This window comes from Camelus ferus, chromosome 13 (assembly GCF_009834535.1).
Source record: "Camelus ferus isolate YT-003-E chromosome 13, BCGSAC_Cfer_1.0, whole genome shotgun sequence".
Classification (NCBI taxonomy): Eukaryota; Metazoa; Chordata; class Mammalia; order Artiodactyla; family Camelidae; genus Camelus; species Camelus ferus.
Genome location: NC_045708.1, coordinates 23466270 through 23486339, shown reverse-complemented (window position 1 = coordinate 23486339; position 20070 = coordinate 23466270). Strand labels below are relative to the sequence as shown.

Sequence of the window (20070 nt, the reverse complement as noted above, 5' to 3'; positions counted from 1 at the left end):
GTCACTTCTTTTTCTCATTGGGATTTACAAGGCGCTAAACTCTGCTTATACTAATTACCGAGACCATCACATTATATTGTTATTAGGGAAAGAGAAAACAAGGGGAAGAACAGTTCTTTCTGGAGTTTGTTTTCCCAAGGCAGGCCCCATTCAGAGACAGCAATGTCTATTACTTACTCTAAAGATGAGCTTCAGCAAGATTCCCAGAAAGGGGATATACTACCATCGGAATCCATTTAGCCTATTCACTTGTTGATGGGGAAAAATAATAGCAGTTTTCCCCTAGATTTGGTGAGAATATTTTTAAAACACCAGCCCTGAGGAATTTCCACTGGCTACAAGGCTTTAGATCCCAGGTGACTCCCAGTAAAACCACTTTCACTGGTGTTTCATGATTACCATGACATTATTTCAGTGGACTGACTTCACTTCTACTTTGAGAAGATTCAGTTATCTGTGAATAGGGTTGCAGCACATTATAGAGGACTTTACATATTCTCTAATGAACCGAGTCCATGAATAACAGCTGTTCCTTCCAGATGATAGCAAACTGCTCTAATCAGAGTGGAAATGCAGAGGCCAAAAAAATAATACCGTGATCTGGGTCTGTATTAGATACCGTTTCCCTGCTGAAGTGCTTTAGAAATTGAAGAAGCTGAAGAAGCTGAAGCAGCTCTGGAGGTGGCGGGCCAATACTGCAACTCGCATACTTAGGGTCTAGGACCAGTTTAGAGATCCTTTTCACTTTGCTGGGGGACTCAGCATAAGCCTACACCTAACCATAAATTGCTGATCTGTATTACTGTTTTTTTGATTAATGACAATTTAATTCTTTCACAGTCCCCTGTTATATGTGCATTCTGTGTAATGCAAGAAAATCTACTACTATTAGGAGTGCTAAATATTGATCTTGCCTATTTTTATGTGCATATTTAAGCTTAATATTCAGGTATCAGCTAAAGAGCCACTGCAGAAACTGTAATGATCCAAAGAGAGCCCATTTGGACATGGGCATGAACATTAAAAATGTTAATTTTCTTATATTGACAAATTGAGAAATGCAACAGTAGCTACTCAGCTTGCCTTGTTCTTCACCCTTTTTGTGCAAATATATCCTAAATGTAAGTCATTTATCTTTATTGTTATCACATGTCCTTTTCTCGTTTTTTCTTATCCACAGCAGCCAAATTGTGTTGTCATTAATTTTCCTTTTGCCCCAAGCATTATTATTGTTGACTACTTCCTCCTTTAAAAGAGCAAACCACAAGAAGGGAATAAAACAGTAAAGTATACACTGGTTGCTAATTTTCCAGATACCCAAGTAGCCTAGATCAAGCCAATAGTGAAAAAAATAATTTCAGACATGGCATATACATTTTCGGAGATTATTAGATATTACTGTAATTTAACACTATCCTCAAATTCTCCTAAAGAAACATTTTAAAACCAAATAAGAACATCAGAAAAAACAACCAGTTGCTATCACAGAAATCATTTTGGGTAGCCAACATAAATGTGTACATATATCCACCAACAGACATGAGCAGAAATGTTCTTATCAGTATTAGTCATGAGAGTCCAAAACCAGAAACAAGCCAAATGTCCATCAACAGGAAATGGAGGAATAAAGTGTGGCATATTCACACAGCAGTGTGACAGTCAACCTTGAAGATGGTTGAACTCCAAAGACTCCCACCTCCTAGTATTCATGCCTTTATGTACATACTCCCCCACTGTACCAGGGTTGGCCTGTGAGAAGTGGGTGACTGGCAAAGCTAGGTCATAAGAGATATACCACCTCCACCTTGCTTTCTAGGAACAGTCACTCTGGAGGAAGCCAGTCAAGCCTTCAGATGAATGCAGTCAACATCCTGGCTGCAACCTCGTGAGGAATTTCTTTTTATTGAAGTATAGTTGGTTTACAATGTTGTGATAACTTTTGGTGTACAGCATAGTGATTTCAGATAAATAGATAGGTAGATTTCTTTGCATGAGGAATTCTGAGTCAGAGCCACCCGCTAAGCCACTCCCACATTCCTGAGCCACAGAAACCATGATCAATAATAAATGTTTATTATGGTCTGAGATTTGGGGCAATTTGTTACAGAGTAATAGATAACTAATACAAATGGTATACTACATAGCAGGGGTCAGCAAACTTTGGCTCACAGGCCAAATCTGGTCAATGGCCTATTTTTGTACGGCCCTCATGCTAAGAAATTTTTTTAATGTTTTAAAAATATTGTACAAAAAAGAAATGTAAGAATATGCAGCAGACACTGTATGTAACCTCAAAACCTAAAATATTTACTGTCTGGACCCTTACAGAAAGCACTTGCTAACCCCTGGTATATTACAGTGATAATGAATGAACTGCTGCTACACACAGATGAATATCTCAGACATACTGTTGGGTGAAAGATGCCAAAGCAGAAGAATATATACCATGTGATTCCATTTATAAAAAATTCAAGAGCAGGCAAACTAATTAATGATGTGTTTACTTTGGGGAGGGAGAGAGGCAGTGATAGGGAGAGGGTGTGAGGGGGCTTCTAGGCACTGGTGATATTCTTTTCTTGAACTGGGTCATAGTTACATGAGTGTATTCACTTTGTGACAATTCATTAAGCTGTATACATATGACTATTGTGTTTTTCTGTGTGGGTTGCATTTCCTTTAAAAAAGAATTTATTTGAAAAATCATTAGAGAGTTAAAATTGGATAATTTCTAGAAGTCCAAAATTTCTAATAAACAGTCATAGGATCACTTGAATTATAATTGAAGGCTTCCTTCCTTTCAAAAAGAGAGAATTTGTTGATAGTATTAAAACAGCCCCGCAAAAGAGAGTCCATTATAGTAATTAAGAGTGTGGCCTCTGAAGTCAACCTGCCTGGTTTTAAGAACGAATTCTACCATTGAACAGGTCTGTGACCTTGGGTAAGTTATTTTGCCTCACTGTGCCTCATTTCCTCATCAGTAAGATGGCAATTTTTAAAAAAAAAAAAGGTACCTACCTCATAGGGTTGTCTTAAAGAATAGTAGTATAATCCTTGAAACTCACTGTATTGGTTATCTATTGCTGTGTAACAAACCATCTCAAAACTTAGATGGTGGCTTAAAATAGCATCCGTTTTTGTCTTCTCCCAGTTCTATAGATCAGGAATTCAGGTAGGGCCTAGAGGTACATTAGCTTGGTTTCTCCAGAGAAATAGAACCAAGAACCAATAGGAGATATTTTTGAGTATATTCTATATAGAGCTATAGATACATATAGGTACATAGTATATGTATGTATCATACATATGATGATATGATCTTTGATAAGATCTATACCTATCATAGATACAGATAAGATTTATATCTATATATCTGTATCTATAGAAACCATGAGCCATCTTTATCTATTTCTATATAGAGATTTATCTATTTCTATATAGAGACAAGAAAGAAGAAATGAGTGTGATTGTGTCCCTACCACAGGCTGAGCAGTTTTACACATATTATCTCATTCAACTCCTAAAACAACAGACATTGCTCTGTATTTCACAGATACAGAAACTGTACTGCGAGGCAGGTGGGCATTGTCTGCTGATGTCGGGTGGGTGTGCCAGCCAGAAGCTGGCTTCAGCAGGTACCCGGGACACATGAAGAGCCTAGCACATGTCCTGTGATGACGATCCATCCCTGTGCGGAGTGGCTGAGGTGTCTGCTCTTCCCCGCAGTGGTGTCCTGTGGCCATCCGGGCTCCCCGCCCCATTCCCAGATGTCCGGGGACAGCTATACCGTGGGGGCAGTCGTGCGTTACAGCTGCACCGGCAAGCGGACCCTGGTGGGAAACGCCACCCGCATGTGTGGGCTGGACGGACACTGGACTGGCTCCCTCCCCCACTGCTCAGGTAGGGGGCCTGGGGTCGGGGAGAGGGGTTCGATGGAACATTTGGCTCAGAGGAGGTGGGTGAGCTCCCAAGATGTGAGTGTGACAGTTGGACGGGAGGGAAGCCAACCTCTTGAACCCTTGTCATGTCCCTCCCAGGCAGAGCCCAGCTCTCAGAGGTCCCAGCTGGACTTCAGCCCTGGGTGGTCTGAGCCCAGCTTCACCCCCTTCATCAGCTCTGGCCAAGCCCACACAGTCAAAAGATTGCAAAACGAGTGAGGACACAGTCTATGAGGTCACCTATGGCCAGAGTCCTGTCCAGACACTTATTTCTGTGAGGTCCCTGGAATAGCCCAAGCCTCCCTGTTGTCTGGCCCAGGTCCACACCCACTCCTGTGTTTGTTCCTTCCCTGTTTGGGACTTCTAGGCCCCAGCCTACTTCCCTTTCTCCATCACTGCCTCACATTTGTCCTGTGTCAAGGCTACATGGTGAGATACAGTTTGTCCCAAGGCACTAACTCACCAGCCCCCAGACTTTTCCTATGAATGAATTTGTTTTACTGGGGTTTGTTTTCCAGGTTTTTTTGGGGGGGAGGGGGTAATAATTAGGTTTGTTTGTTTATTATTTTCTATTTATTATTTTTTAATGGAGGTACTGGGGATTGAACCCAGAATCTCATGCATGCTAAGCACGCACTCTACCACTGAGCTACACCCTCCCCGCCTCCCCGAATTTGTTTTACTGTTAATCTCCACAGAGACACTGACAGATGTTATCAACACAGCAAATGTAGGGAACTGCCAAAGTTCTCATGTCCATATTGTTCAGAAATTTATCTGAAATGCCATAACAGAACAAAATACTTGAAATTGAATTGTCCCACCAATGGCAGAAACCACCAAGCCACCCACAGCTTTGTCTTCTGGAAGGTGAGCCTGCCTGGCCCCAAGGAGTGATCCCAACCAGAAGGTTGCCCTCAAGAGGGCAGCTGTTCATGTAGCTTGATGTTCCACAGGGAGCCCACCTGGGCATTGAAATTCACTCCATCCCTTCCCATGCCGGATCCCCTCCAGAGGTAAGGGTCCTGACCTCCTCCTAATACAGAAGCCTTCTCCTTAAAGTGGGACCTCACGCACAAGACATGCAGCTGTTCTTGCAGTTTGGGCTTCCCAGATGAGCCTGTCTTCCAGAACTGAGGGCACTGACAGACTTCAGACCAGATATCATTAGGTCTCCTCAGGAAGGAGAAATTCCCGAAGCACTGGTTACTGTCTCAAAAGGCCGTCGGCTGCCTGAATCAATCCCAGACACTTCCCTCCGTTCCCACCCAGGACTTTGGCCTCTCACCCCTATGAATCTCATTAATCACCCAGTTCATGAACTGGGAAGGACTTTGTATGAGCCACTGGGATTTCTTTAGCCTGGACTAGAGGAGAGCTTGTTAACTGGGCCCCAGACTTCCTTCTGCTTGGACATCTGTTGGAAGTGTCTTGGGGAGGACAGCTGAGGGAAGACAAGGATCATGTACCTTGAAGCCTCCTGAGTTATCCACAGGCCGAGTTCCAGGAGGAAGAGGCACTCCAAAGAGGAAAGTCACATGTCTCCCATCCAGATGCTCATCCAAACATGCATTCGCCCCCATCTCTTTGGTGAATTAGTCCTTTTGCATGAAGTTCCTCCCTCTAGACACTTCTGTAGCACATGGGACTAATTGTGTTCTTAAGGTCTACTTTATCTATTTTGGGGTCTTTGTTCTCCTTGGGAAAAGGAAGTACAAGGTAGGGAGAAAGAAACCAGAAAGAAAGCCTTCAGCATCTCCTACCATTAGCATATGTACACAACCACACAGTGATTCTCTGGACCCAAAGCACAGACTCCAAAGTCTTTTCTACCAAACTATAATTTCCTTTCTCTGAAGTTGTGTTTGCAAAGGCTGGGAAATGACCTGATGGAAATAGTACAGAAACAGTTCTTGTCTGGAGTAGATATCAAAGCTAGAAACTCTCTAAAACCCTTTTAACCTTGAGATTTCATAATTTTGTGGCTTCCTAAGGACTGGTCCTGAAGGAAGAAGGGACTCTTCCTTAGCCACATCGAAGGTCAAGGGGAGACTAGAAACAAGCTGACACCTTGGGAACGGGAACAAGTGAGAAGCCAGAAAGGAACGTTCAGAACACATGGACCCCACTTACTAGGAGATGTGTTGCATTAAGCTGCTTGATCCCTGATCCTAAATATTCTGAAGAACAGTTGGCAATCTCACCCCTCCTGTGTCTTCCACAAGGATGACAGACACATAGGAGACCAGAACTATGGGCAGAGCTTTCCTGGAGACCCCTGAGGACAGGATTAGAAGTGAGTCCATAAACATCTAGGCTGAGGAATGAATGAATCTTAAATGCCTTAGATAAGAAGGTGAGAGATGAGAGGGGAAGGGTATAGCTCAGTGGTAGAGCATGTGCTTGGCATGTACAAGGTCCTGGGTTCGATCCCCAGTACCTCCCTTAAAATAAATAAATAAGTAAATATATAAATAAACCTAGTTACCTCCCCCCAACAAAAAAAAAAAACTAAATAAAATAAAATATTTGTTTTAGAAAAGAAAATGAGAGATGAAAAGAATAGGTGATTAGGAAGTACACTCGTTGTGCCCAATAGTGAGTAGAATATAATCCTTCCCTTCCTGAAACTTACACAGATCATCTTTTGCAACACCATCACCGGCCAGTCCTAAAAAAAATACACCTTCAGGAGTTCCAGGGTCAAATTTTCAAGCCTTGTTCTGTGCAGTCAGTGCACCCAAATGATACGTAACAAATGTCATAAGTCCCTGGGCCATCAAGCACATGCCGAGATTTCTGGCACTTGAGACACACTTCAGGAAGTTCATTGCCCACCTCTGCGGTGTCGTCATCTTGCTGATGATGCTCTTCAGTAAAGAGTCAGCAGTTGCCATCTGCCCAGGGTACAATATCCTGTCCCTGACTTGCTTCTATCACAGAAACAGAGCCCCGCACACTGCCCTGGGGGCTGCTCTCTCAGGTAACGCCCAGGACTGGAGAGGCCACCCTCAGGCCTGTTGCACATAGCGCTGGCCCCAGCCAAGGTCAGCTAGCCAGTGAGAGAGTTACAGCAACTCCCCGTCAGGGCTGCCTGCAAGGGGACCCAGCGTTGCCTGCTGCCTGAGCTGCATCCTGAAAACTTCAAAAGATAAGAAAACCTGGCCCAGTGGGATAGGCTCTCTTTTTTCAAGTGTTTGAGTTGAATGAATCTCCCTTCCATGGTAGGCAGCAGAATGGGGGATGTGGGGTTATAGAGTACTCCCAAACTCTGAGACCAGACTAGAAAAGGGAGTAATTCCAAGACTGAGCAGAAGAGACATCTCAAATGGAAGGGTGTATATGACTTAAGCTTTTATTTACTCCAACTAACAAACTAACTGTCATCACTCAGATGTCACCACTGATGCCTACTCAGGTGGATTCATGAGAAGATACATTCCACAGCAGCCAGGAACTTGATCTTCTCATGCAGTTTCCAAATTAGTCCTTAATTTTCTTCTTCCTCCCTCAAGCTTGCCATGGCCTCGTCTGACCCAGTGATTTCTCCTGCACATCTCTGTATTTTGAGACGCACTGGCTCCCCCAGGCACTAGATCTTGTGGCTTTGTCTCCTGTTCCCTATCCTCCTCCACTTCTTGGGTCCTTCACACTCTCTGGGGTGGGTTTGTACCATATCAGAAGCCAGATAAACACAAAAATGTGGCAGGAGGCCTGGGGCAAAGAAAAAATGAAATGAGGGATCTAAGAGATCCAATCTAGAGCTCTCCTGTGTTGTGTAATTTATGAATAGGAAATCCTCCATTAAAGGCATAGGATCAAGATTCAGGCTGGGCTGTTGAGAAGAAACCATGCTGAAGAGTCTGAGCTTTATTCTAGTAGCAACGGGAAGCCGGTGAGGGTGTTTCAGCAGGAAAGAAACAAAATCAGATGGCTGTGGTTGTTCATTGTTAAGATGTAAGGATAAAGTGGAAGGTGGATTAGAGAGAGGGTTTAAGAGGAAGGGACCTTAGTTAGGAGGCTCCTGCAGTGCAGTTCAGGCAAGAGATGCTGAGCATCTGAGCTAAGACAGTGGAACTGGGACTGCAAAGGGGATCGAATCAGCAGATGTTGGTGGAGAAGAGGTAAAAGGGAGAAGGCCAGCTTGGACTACGGGCATTCCACTCTGGCACAAGCCAAAGAACGAAGGCATGACTTCCACCACAAAGCCCTCCCTCTGCCTTCTTTCTCCCTTTTCTGTGTGGTCCCCAGAGACTCACACGTGACCTCAGAGCTGTGTGTTCTTCGATCACTGAGTACTAAGGCAGGAGCCTGTCCAGGTAACTCGGGCTAGACACATGGTCAGTTTCATCGCCCTCATTCTTAGAGCCCACTGCCTCCCCTTAGCAATGAACCAACATCTTTCTCCACTCTCTCCCCTTCCATGCTGAAAACAAGATGGGGTTTGTTTCTGGTCCATAGGAACCAGTGTGGGGATTTGTGGTGATCCTGGCATCCCAGCCCACGGCATCCGTCTGGGGGACAGCTTTGCCCCAGGCAGCCTGGTGCGCTTTAGCTGTGAAGCTGGCCACGCACTCCGGGGGTCGTCAGAGCGAACTTGTCAGGCCAACGGCTCGTGGAGCGGCACGCAGCCTGAGTGTGGAGGTAATGTATGTGACCATTCTGCTTTTCCCTTTTGCCCACCCCAGGCTCTCCCCCCGTTTTCCTGCTCGCAAGCGCCTGCCCTCACATGCACCGACAAGCCCCAGGGCCCCATTTGAACCCTTGGCCTGGCACATGGTGGACATTTGCAGATAGCTCACGTTCATTCTCATTAGTAATCCAAAGGCAAGCATATTCCCCACCCTCACCTAAGAAGGGAAGAAACCAGAATAAGCTAAGTTTAGTGCATTTACTCATTTATTTCCATACAGTTTCATTCAACAACTATATGCCAAATACTGTAATATGCGCTGAAGACACAATGGTGACCAAGACAGACACCCTTGCCCTCTTGGAGTGTACATTTAAGGTTAAACAAGCATCCAAAGTGCCAAAAGAAATACAAATCCAGTCTTTAAAAACCCTTTAATAAAAGCCCTTACTGATGTTTCCTGAGGCTGCTCCAGTGGGGGAAATTATATTTCTCCACACACTCCTAAATTTCTGAAAAAACTCTTTTTTAAAACTTCTCTCCCCAGAATCCAACTTTTTGTAGCTGTTCCTCTAATGTCATTCTTTCTCTCTGTAAAATACAGCCTGATTGACACTGTCCTAGTTTAAAAAAAAAAAAGGAAACATAATAAAGAAGCTGTGGTATATTTATACAATGGAATACTACTCAGCCATAAAAAATAATAAAATAATGCCATCTACAGCAACATGGTTGGACCTGGAGACTGTTATTCTAAGTGAAGTAAGCCAGAAAGAGAAAGAAAAATACTGTATGGTATCATTTATATATGGAATCTAAAAGAAAAAAGACAAATGAACTCATTTACAAAACAGGGACTCACAGACATAGAAAACAAACTTATGGTTCCCAGGAGTGGAAGATGGTAGGAAGGGATAAATAGAGAGTTTGAGATTTACAGATACTAACTACTATATATAAAATAGATAAACAACAAGTTTATACTGTATAGCACAAAGAATTATATTCAATATCTTGTAGTAACCTATAATGAAAATGAATATATGTGTGTATATGTATGACTGAAGCATTGTGCTGTACTCCAGAAATTGACACGACATTATAAACTGACTATACTTTAAAAAAAAAAACCCACTCTCGTAGATAGGAAGCAGTTTAGCAGCTAGAGAGTAAGACTGAGTGAGAAGGTGTTGAAGAGGAGGGAGGCAATATAAACCATCACCTAGTGAGGGAGGAGTGGGAATGGAATCGCGGAATGTGTCATTGCCAGGCAGCACCGAGGGCTCATTATAGTGAGAGCTCTTCATTTAAAGTGAAAGTAGTTAGCACTGGTCTGGATTTTTTTTCTAACACATTTCATACATAGGTGCAGGCACAGGGTAAGTGAAACATTAGGTGTAGGGCTGGGGTTTTATTAGGCGACTAAGACATTTGCAGAAAGTGGCAAGAAGATGAGGGTGTACCCAAAGCAGTCATAATGATGGGTCCTACGTCTAGGCTGGGTAAGGAGGGAACAGGTTCATGAGTGGTATAAGAGGCAGTGAAAAGGTGGTAGGATCCATGGATTATAGGTCCCAATAGGACTAAACAGTCACCAGAGAATGAATTCCAGGCAGAGTAAGCTGAAGAGCTAAAAGGCAGCAGTTCGTGAATGGGAAATTGAATGTGAAATTGAGATTGTGGCACAGTCCTGCAGAGCAAGCGGAGATGTTCTGGCCCATGATCGGGGGACACCTGCCCAGGAAATGATACAGATGGAGTCAGTGCCCTCTCTCTCTTGTTTGTCCAAAGCCCTGCCTTTCCAGGGGTGCAAAGTTAGTTTTTACAGGATTTCACAGGCATTGTAAGAGAGGTTTGTGGTCCTGGGAGAGCACACTGGCAAGAGGAAAATTAGGATATTCTCAAATAGCCACTGGAGTCCAGGTCCCCTTTCTTGCCACTCAGGTCCAGGGTGAAGTCAGCCACCATGTCAGGAGTGTTCAGGGAACAGAAAGTGGGTGGCTAAGAGTTGGACCTGGAAGTGAATGTTTGTTGAATGAGTGAATGTGTGTGTGTGCGTGTAACATGTACACAGCTCTTTGTGTACACAGCTTCCCTCGGCAAGCTCCCACTTATCTTTCAAGGCTTTACTCAAATTCTTATCTCCAGCCTCAAAAAGCTGCTCCCTTATTAGTGCTATTTTTCCTTCAAGTGTAGCACTTATCCCATCATATTGTAACTCATCTGTTTATAGGGTTCTTAAGATAGACTGGGCTCCCCAAAGGCAGGGGACACGGCTTGGTCATCACATGTCCAGCACGTAGGCAGCACAAACATTTTTGAATGGATGGATATTAGGGCCTATCTTTTGTACCAATTACATAGGAGTCATTTTGTAGATCTGACTTTGGGACCATGTAAATGTACATACAAAGTAAAATTAAATGAAAGATTAGAAACCAGTCATCTCTAAATATCAAAATCAAAATGGAAACCAATGAACTTAACTCCATCAAGTTGATGATTTAATAACCCAGAGCATTCCTTCAACTGACTTGAGAAAATGAAATTTGACTATAGCCTGTACATCCTAAGGACAAAGACCTGCAATGAAACCTTAAACTGTTTTTAGCGATTGTGTTGTTACCAATAACGTTGGCATTCCTATTTCAAAACTATTACATGTATAATATCGTAATGTATGTGGGTAAAACAAGTTAAATTATTTATGGTCATTAAGAACCAAGATTTTCAACATAAAAGAGATATCATATAAAAATCACAAAGTTAAGGGAAAACTCAGGTTTAAATGTGGATTGGTAGTATCAGTATACATGCATAATGTGCCTTCAATCTGAAAAGTTATTTTCCCACTCTGAAAGTCAAGAGTCAGTGATCAGCTCAGTAGCAATGAGTGCCCTTGATGCCCAAATTGTAGTTTCTGACTGTATTCTCCATTAAAAGGAACCAGAACTCTTTAGAGAAGTGGCTGATTCCATGACTGGGGCAGGAAATATACAAGACGAACATAGAACATCTTGTCACTCCAGCAAGGGGTCTAGCAAACAGAACTGGGTCATGTCAAAGGAACACAGGAGTCAACTTGAAGAGGCTCCCACTAGCCAAAGATGGAATAATTTGAGCATAAATAAAAATATGAGGGGCAATGGAGGACAATGTAGCAAATAAATTTAAATCTATGAATTCAAATGATTGTCACCTTTGAAGCTTGCTAGGGAACCAACTCATTGTCCTGATGTCTGATTTAAAAAAAAAAAAATCAAGCATTGTCCAGCCTTCCTTTATGCACTTTATTTCAGGGTAAGCAAATACTTGAGGATAGGCAATTTCTTTATGATAGAACCCTAGCTAAAGCAGAAAGGATTATGCAATTGGAGTATTGCCATTCCTATCCCCTAATGAAAGAACTGATCTGATCAACAATATTCAATTTCTGCTAAAACCATTCAGTGAAAACTGATAGGAACTTTATAACGCCAGATTAGGCAGACAGACCTGACCCACTGATCAGCCTCAACACCGTGAACAGGGAAACAGGTAGACATTCTGTGCCTCCTGGTGTGATGCAATAGGAAAGACACAAAACCACCTGTGAGGTACCTTTGCCGAAAAGCAGAACCTGACTACAGGAGCTACCGGGGACAGAGGAACATGTCAAACAATGCCTCATTGGTTCAGTTAGTAAAATCCAGAAGGTGGGGAAATTCTACTGGATCAATGCCCTGATTTCTGAAACATAAATTACAGGAGAGGGTAATCCAGTCATCTCTGGATTCAGAGAGTCCTAGAGACTTGCCAACCAAATGTCATGTGTGGACCTTACTTGGACTGTGAGTCAAACAAACCCACTATAAAGAAGAAAGAGAGAGAGAGAGAGAGAGACTATTGAGGGAAATTAAGCCCTGATTGGATACTTGGCGATATTAAGGAATTGTTTAAAATTTTAGGTATGATAATAAAGCAGATACAGTCTTTATATTTTAGAAATCAGAAGAAAATTCCCACAGGTCTCTCTGTGCCTTCTGGGGGTGAGATGATCAGACAGGAAAGCATCATGGGAGGCGCTTCAGTCCACAGGGTCCTTACGTAGCACATGGTCTCCACACAGGGCAGGGCTTGGTCCCCCCCGTGACACCTGCCCTTGTTCTGATGAGCAATGTGTTCTTTCGGCTTCATAGTGATCTCTTGTGGGAACCCTGGAACTCCAAGCAATGCCCGAGTCCTGTTCAGCGACGGCCTGGTTTTCTCCAGCTCCGTTGTCTACGAGTGTCGGGAAGGCTACTACGCCACAGGCCTGCTCAGCCGGCACTGCTCGGTCAACGGCACCTGGACAGGCAGCGACCCGGAGTGCATCGGTGAGAATCGGCCCCCAGGCTCCAGGGCAAATGATGGCCAAGGCGATCGGGCCCCTTCGTGCCAAAGAAGAGGGCTGTCCTTGGGAGGTTGGGAAGGCTGGCCTGGTGGGACTTGACCCTGAATGAGAATCGTACAGATAGCCTCCATTTACTGAGCATGTACTATGTGACAGCCACGGAGCTAAGGGCTTTGTTTCGTAAGCATTACATCTTTTGATTCTCACCGCGACCCCGTGAAGCAGATCCTGTTAGCTCTACTTTACATATGAGACAACTGGGGCTCCAAGAAGTTGAGAATATACATATTTGCTATTTTTCAGACTCTGGCCAGTTCCTTGGGCTTTTTCTTTTTCTCTTTTAGGGCAACCCCCCAGTGCTCAGCGTGATTCCCTTTCCACTTTAAAGCTGCCGCCATCCACCGTCTTTGTTATTTCCTCCTCTCCCTTGGACCTCTCCCCACAGCCTGGATTTGAGCATGGGGTTGCCCCACAGCTCCCTTTCTTGCTTCACTTCAGAGCAGCTCCAGACCCTTTTCCTTGAAACGCAAGTCACGGTGGGGCCCGGATGGAGGGAAGTGATAAGATAAGGGAATCTGACAGCATTCTCCCTGTCAAAGTCCTGGCTGTGATTTCAGGCCCCATCTGCAATCCCCTGTCGAGTTCACTTTTGTTCTGAGGCCAGAGCTCCCCAACCCCACCCTAACTTGATACTGTAACATCATAACATCGGTATGACCATTGCATAGGTCACCAGACCCTGCTCCTAGGCCCCTGGGCCCACAGAGGCCTCCTGGACAGAAGAGCAGGGGTAAGATGCCCTTCTCAGCAAACCAAGTGTCTTATGCGGTCTATTAACTCACCTTAGTCTCTTCAACCTGGAAACCTCCCTCTGCCTGGCCCCCAGCCTCATGTATGAAGTGAGCCTCTGGATACTTCCTCGTAGGGGTGTGGCTTTAATAAACAGGATGCGCTTCACAGCCCAGGTTGCTGGGGTGCGTCAGGATGGTGTGGGCAAGGACGGAAGGACAGAGGAGAGACTTTGCAAGGAGACTTTGCTGAAGGGACTCTAGAGTGGACGCCCAACTAGGAACCTGTGAGGAGACAGGACATCCCTGATCTGACAATTTTTCTTCCCGAACACGTGCAGGGAGTGACGGGGATGGCGTTGGGATGCTGGGGAGAGAGGGGTCCGTGCTGGGAGTGAACAGGCTCTATCTCCTCGTCGTAGTCATAAACTGTGGTGACCCTGGGATTCCAGCCAACGGCCTCCGGGTGGGCAATGACTTCAGGTACAACAAAACTGTGACGTACCAGTGCGTCCCCGGCTACATGATGGAGTCACATAGGGTGTCTGTGCTGAGCTGCACAAAGGATCGGACGTGGAACGGCACCAAGCCAGTGTGCAAAGGTGTGTCTGGGGGCGGCAGATGGGGACACAGGGCCAGAGCAGGTACAAAAGTGAGACGGGGGGCCTTGAACAACTAGACAGGAGGTGGGGATGAGGCAGAGCCCTAACATCGGGGGTGGGCAGGGTGAGGACTAGTCCCTGAACATCAGCAAGGGATGGTCCCAGGGAAAGGCCTGGGCCTTGAACACCAAGGAGAGGGCCGTGCAGAGAGGAGTTGTCTGGTGCCAGAGTGAGAGGGGTCAGTCTTGAGTCCTCCCACTTAGCCCAGACTCCCGGCAGGCCCAGGGTAGCCAGGGACATCAGTGCTGGCAACTGGGGACCAGGACAGCCCCGGCACTCAGACTGCTCTGGTCTCCCCCAGCTATCATGTGCAAGCCGCCTCAGCTCATCCCCAACGGGAAAGTGGTGGGGTCCGACTTCATGTGGGGCTCGAGCGTGACGTATGCCTGTCTGGAGGGGTACCAGCTCTCCCTGCCCGCGGTGCTCACCTGCGAGGGAAACGGATCCTGGACCGGGGAGCTGCCTCAGTGTTTCCGTAAGTGTTGCTCACGGGGCCTCCGGGGCATCCCATCTGCGGGCGCCTCCCCCTTCCCTCCTCAGAGCTCTGCCGCTGGAAGGCCTGGAATGAAGGGTCCTCTCCCCGAAATCAGGGAAGAGCTTTGTCAGAGACACTATTAAAGAAGGAAGGGCTTTTAAAGGAAGAAAAGGAGATGTCTGAATGGAGCCCTAGCCCTGGTCACTGTGTAGAGTCACAGCAGAAGGAAATTAAACCAGAGATACCCGGGGAGGAGGGGGTGTTCTTAACCTGAAATATCATTAACTGGATGGGATGGAACCAGAAGGTCGGGGTGGGAGCCGGGCAGGCAGGGCATTGCGAGAAGCGACGTGCCCGTCTTCAGGGGAAATCCCTTGCACCGAAGACTCTGGGCACTTGTGACTTCCTGGTGAAAGAGCTATTTCTTATCTGCATCGCCAAGTGTGTCTCAAAGTCACATTCCAGGGCTCATTTCTTACCAAGTCCCCAAAAGAAGCAGGTTCCAGGTCACTTACTCTTGACTTACCCCGTAACCGGGCTCTGGAAGGTTTTCTCAGTGCCCATGCTTTGGAGAAACAGTAGGACCCATTTTTTTTATTTCTCCTTGGCACTTATCTGATGCTTCAGAAAACTATCGACATATTCAGGACACTATTTGGGGACCTCTGAAAATTTGCTTCAATTTGGGAAGTTTCAGCAAAGATGAGAGCCAGGAAAAGTAGATACAGGTAAGGGAATGTCTGATGTGCGGTTTGCATCCCTCCAGGGAGACATGAGGAAGGCAGCAAGTCTCCGGGTCGGGTCTGGACTCGGAAGTCTTGCTTTTTCCCTTCACTGTGCAGTGTTGTCTGTGTAGCCATCTGTATACAGTTTTCTATGAGCAATACTGAGTCATACTGTTCACAACTTGTATTCACTGATTGGCCATCACCCCTTGGCTCTATCAATACGGACTAATCTACACGTCATCATTTTTAGCGGCTTTAAAGCATTTCCTTCTTGTAGATGCCGCAACTGGTTTAATCTTCTACTGATGATGAATTTGGGTTCCTCCAGTTTAATCGTGTTAGAAGCAGCTCTGCAATAAATGGCCTCGAGAATAGCATTTCTTTACCCTTGTGGTCAAGCCCTAGGAGGGAGGACGCTGGGCCAGACGGCATGTGTGCCACATGTTCCCAGACTGTCTTCTGGAAAGAGAGCCCCAGTTCACACTCCCACTAGCAGTTGATGAGAAGATTGCTTGACTCACACCCTCATTACCAACTGATTTTGTCCGTATCTTTAATATTTACCAGCCTGAGGAGTTTAAAAAGATATCTCAGTATTTAAATTGGTATCACGTTGCTGATTAGTGACACTGAGCTATTCTTTCTTTGTCATCCATTTGTATCTCTTATTCTTTGAGTTGCCTCTTCCTGGATGTGATGACTTCTGAGCGGCTCTGGCTTTAACTGACTTCTGACTGGTCTGTCCAGACTCCCCAGCTTCCAAGTCCAGGATTCCATCTGATTTTGCATCTGATTGTGAACCTCATGACTCTGTGTACACACACACACATGCACACACACATCCCATAGCGTAAAGAATATTCCTCACTCTTAAAGTGATGTCTTGGGGAACATTGCCTTCTGTAGTCAATTTTTGATGATACTGTCTGATGATCTGAATGAAATGCACACACTCAGACACTAATCACTGCAGGGTAAGTGCACACTCTTTGGAAAGGCACTCGGCAGTACACGTCAAGAGCTGCACACACGCTCAAACCTTTAAGGATGACAAGTTCACTCACAGAGAATCCCCCAGAGAAAATAAGTTAAAGAAAAGCCACATGTAACCTTATAATCATAGAAAATGCCTAATAAGAGGGCTATGATAAACCGTAATTACGGTACAACATCTCACTGCAAAATTATGTCACCAATAAGTGATAGAGATGGCGTAAGCATGGGAAATGTTTGCAGAATATCAAGCGAACCAAGCAAGGCAGACATGCGTGGACGCTGGGTTTTGAGCCATGCGCACACTTCCATACAACAGAGCAAAGGCTGGAAGGGAAAGAGCACAGAAATGGGGGGAAAAATTTGGGGTGGTAGGATGATAGTTTTTTCCTCAATATTCTAACTTCCTATCATGTTGCTCCGTTGCTCGGTTATGGTTATTAATGAGCATTTGAACACGGGAAGGAGAGGAAACACACAGTAGCACTGAAGCAGAAGTCATCCATTGCCCAGGGCCGCCCCTTCCTAAGTCCAGTAGAACCAGGAGGAAAGCAGTACAAAGACCAGAGGCGGGGTTGGGTGGCGGGTGAGTGCGGGGCAGGCAGACTGCGTTCCCAGAAGTCACTCGGACCTGCCTTTCTCCCTCGTCTTCCCAGCTGTGTTCTGCGGAGATCCCGGGGTCCCACCCCGTGGGAGGAGAGAGGACCGAGGCTTCTCCTACAGGTCGTCTGTCTCCTTCTCCTGCCAGCCACCCCTGGTGCTGGTGGGCTCTCCGCGGAGGTTTTGCCAGTCAGATGGGACGTGGAGTGGCACCCAGCCCAGCTGCATAGGTGAGAGGTGACCTGGAGCAGAGTGTCCCAGCTGGTGGGCATCCTTCTTCGGGGCCTGCGGTGATGACTTTCCTTCCCTGTCTTCAGTGGTCTCATCTGCAAAGGGGGCAAGCCCTCTTCTGAGCTACTTAGAACAGGATGTGAACTGGCCAGAGCTGATGTGCTGCCGGGAATCATATAGTCCAGTCGTGGGGGATGACTCGGGTGGAGATACCAAAAGGCAGGGAAGGCAGGACGTGGCTCCGTTCTCTTTCCTGCGTCTGTTTCTCGGAGTGAGCAGAGGTAACGAGAGTGTCTGTGACCATGCTCTGTTCCTTTGTTTTGCAATCCAGACCCGACGCTGACCACGTGTGCAGACCCCGGCATGCCGCAGTTTGGGATACAGAACAATTCCCAGGGCTACCAGGTAATGAGACCAACCAGGAGGGGGCCTTTGTGTTTCCTGTCCCTTCCTGTCAGTCTCAGAGGGCCCTGGGACCTTCCTCAGGACAGTACTAGGAGGGACAAGACCTTAGAAGTTGAAGAGTGAACGCAGCCTGTCTCTTCAAGCCACACTGCCGGGGAGCCCCACTCAGAAACAGGAAGGTGTTCACTCCAACCCGAGTAGCAGAAGGGGAAGGACAGACTCACATGTAGCTCCACAGATGCTTCCCAGCAACCCCGTGTCGTCGGGGCAGGGCATTGGTGGAAATACAGAAATGAGTGAGACAGACAGATGAACCTTCCATTCCCAAGGCACCGGGGGCTCGGGCAGGGCGGCAGGAGCCAGCACATACCACATGGGAGACAGGCCCCATCCCAGTAGGATACAGGCTCCCGGACACGTCTCAGAATGAGCTTCCGGAGAAGGAATGAGTTCAGACAGCCCGCATGGGACGCTCTGAACAGATGGAAGCAGGAAAGTGTGGCTGTGTTCAAGGCAGGGCAATTCCCTGGAGCCCAGGATGTGCCCAGGGGACTATCAGGGACTAGCCTGGAAATGGCAGGTTGGGATCTGGCCAAGGAATGGGATTTATTCACTCAATCCATAATCAGCAAATATTCACTGCCAGCAACTATCCTAGGTGCTAGGAATTCAGTGGGAACAGGACAGGCCAGTGTCTGCTCTAAGGGAGCTCCTTGGCTAGTGATAATAAACAAGCCCACCTCTGAGAGTGATAAGCATTCACATGGGATGATATAAAGGGCTGTGACCAGGTGGGCTGCTCTTTAGGGAGTGAGAGAAGAGGCCTCCTGAACTTGAACTTTGGAGCCCAAGATGAGAAGGGGCCAGCTCTGTGCAGAGCTGGGGGACAGGGGAGCACTCAGGCAGGGAAGCTGCAGGGCGCAGGACCAGAAAGCAGCCAGCCAGCAGGTCCGGAGTGTAGCAGGAGAGGAGAAGGACGTGATGCTAGAGAGCTGGGCTGGGTTTGGAGACAACTGGGCTCCGTCTTGTGAAGTTAAATGTCCGCACGTCTTATGACCCAGAAGTTCTGCTCACAGAAACCAGCCAACCCCCGAGACACTCTTGTGCATGTTACCAAGAAATGAGAAAACTCGTGATGTGGTCACACGATGGTCCATCACACAGCGGTGATAATGAAGGGACTCTAGCTCGACACAGCATTGATGAATCTTAGAAACATAATACTGAATGATGAAGGTGATATGGTACTATTTCTATAAAGAGTAAAACCAAGAAAAACTTACCTTGTTTGGAGATCTATGTATACGTATGTGATAGATTTATTTTTTAACTAAGCAAGGAAATGGAAAACACAAAATTCAAGATAGTGGTTATCCCTAAGGGGGCAGGAAAGGATCACACAGATAGCTACAGCCCTGACGGGAACGTTCTAGCACTTGAGATGGGTAGTGGGCTCAGCGTAGGGTGTCCATTTTATTAGGATGATTCATGTCTATATGTGTTCCATATATTCTTTTCTATGCATCAAAATATCACATAATAAATTTTGAAAAGAGAACAGCATGGACTGGGTCAGGTAGGGCCTTGAGACCATGATAAGCATTTTGGATTTTATTTTTCAGTGTCATGGGAAACCATTTGAAGGGGACTCAATCTGATCTATCATTTGAACTATTGCTCAGGACCCTGGGGAGAGAATTAATAGTCAAGGGTTCAGAATGGAAACACTTAGACAAATAGGACACTTGCAGCAGCTTGAGAGAGAGATGAGGGTAGGATGGAGCCATAAGAGGGTGACATGGAGAGAAGTGAAGGGGTCAGGATGTGTTTTGTAGGTAGAACCAAGAGGATGCGTTGATGGATTGGATGGAAAAGACGGAATCAAGGATGACCTGAAAAAGAATATGAAAACGAATACATGTATGTTCATGTATGACTGAAGTATTATGCTGTACACCAGAAACTGACACATTGTAAACTGACTACTTCAATAAAAAATATATATACGTGTATACACACACACAAAAAAGGATGACTTGAGGTTTTTGATTTGCACACTCGGGTGGATACAGGTGTCATTTGCTGAATGAGGTGATGAAACACAGCAGAAAGACTGGTCGGCATGGAGGAAGGGAGCAGAAATTCAGTTTCACTTTGCATTTGAATTTACTCCCAGAGATAATAGAGACACCTGAGTGTCTTGAGCTGGGAAATAGTGTGATCTGAGTCAGCTTAAGAAGCTGATCTG

At 45.9% G+C, this 20070-nt stretch overlaps 1 protein-coding gene across 1 annotated transcript in view; it reads left to right on the top strand.

Moving 5' to 3' along the window:
- CSMD2 (CUB and Sushi multiple domains 2) overlaps positions 1-20070 on the top strand; it is a 473825-nt gene that overhangs the window by 433993 nt on the left and 19762 nt on the right. The window contains 7 exon segments of the mRNA XM_032495868.1: positions 3724-3897; positions 8397-8579; positions 12747-12923; positions 14151-14330; positions 14692-14865; positions 17243-17416; positions 17749-17822. Of these exon segments, the coding sequence (XP_032351759.1) occupies positions 3724-3897; positions 8397-8579; positions 12747-12923; positions 14151-14330; positions 14692-14865; positions 17243-17416; positions 17749-17822 (1136 nt within the window).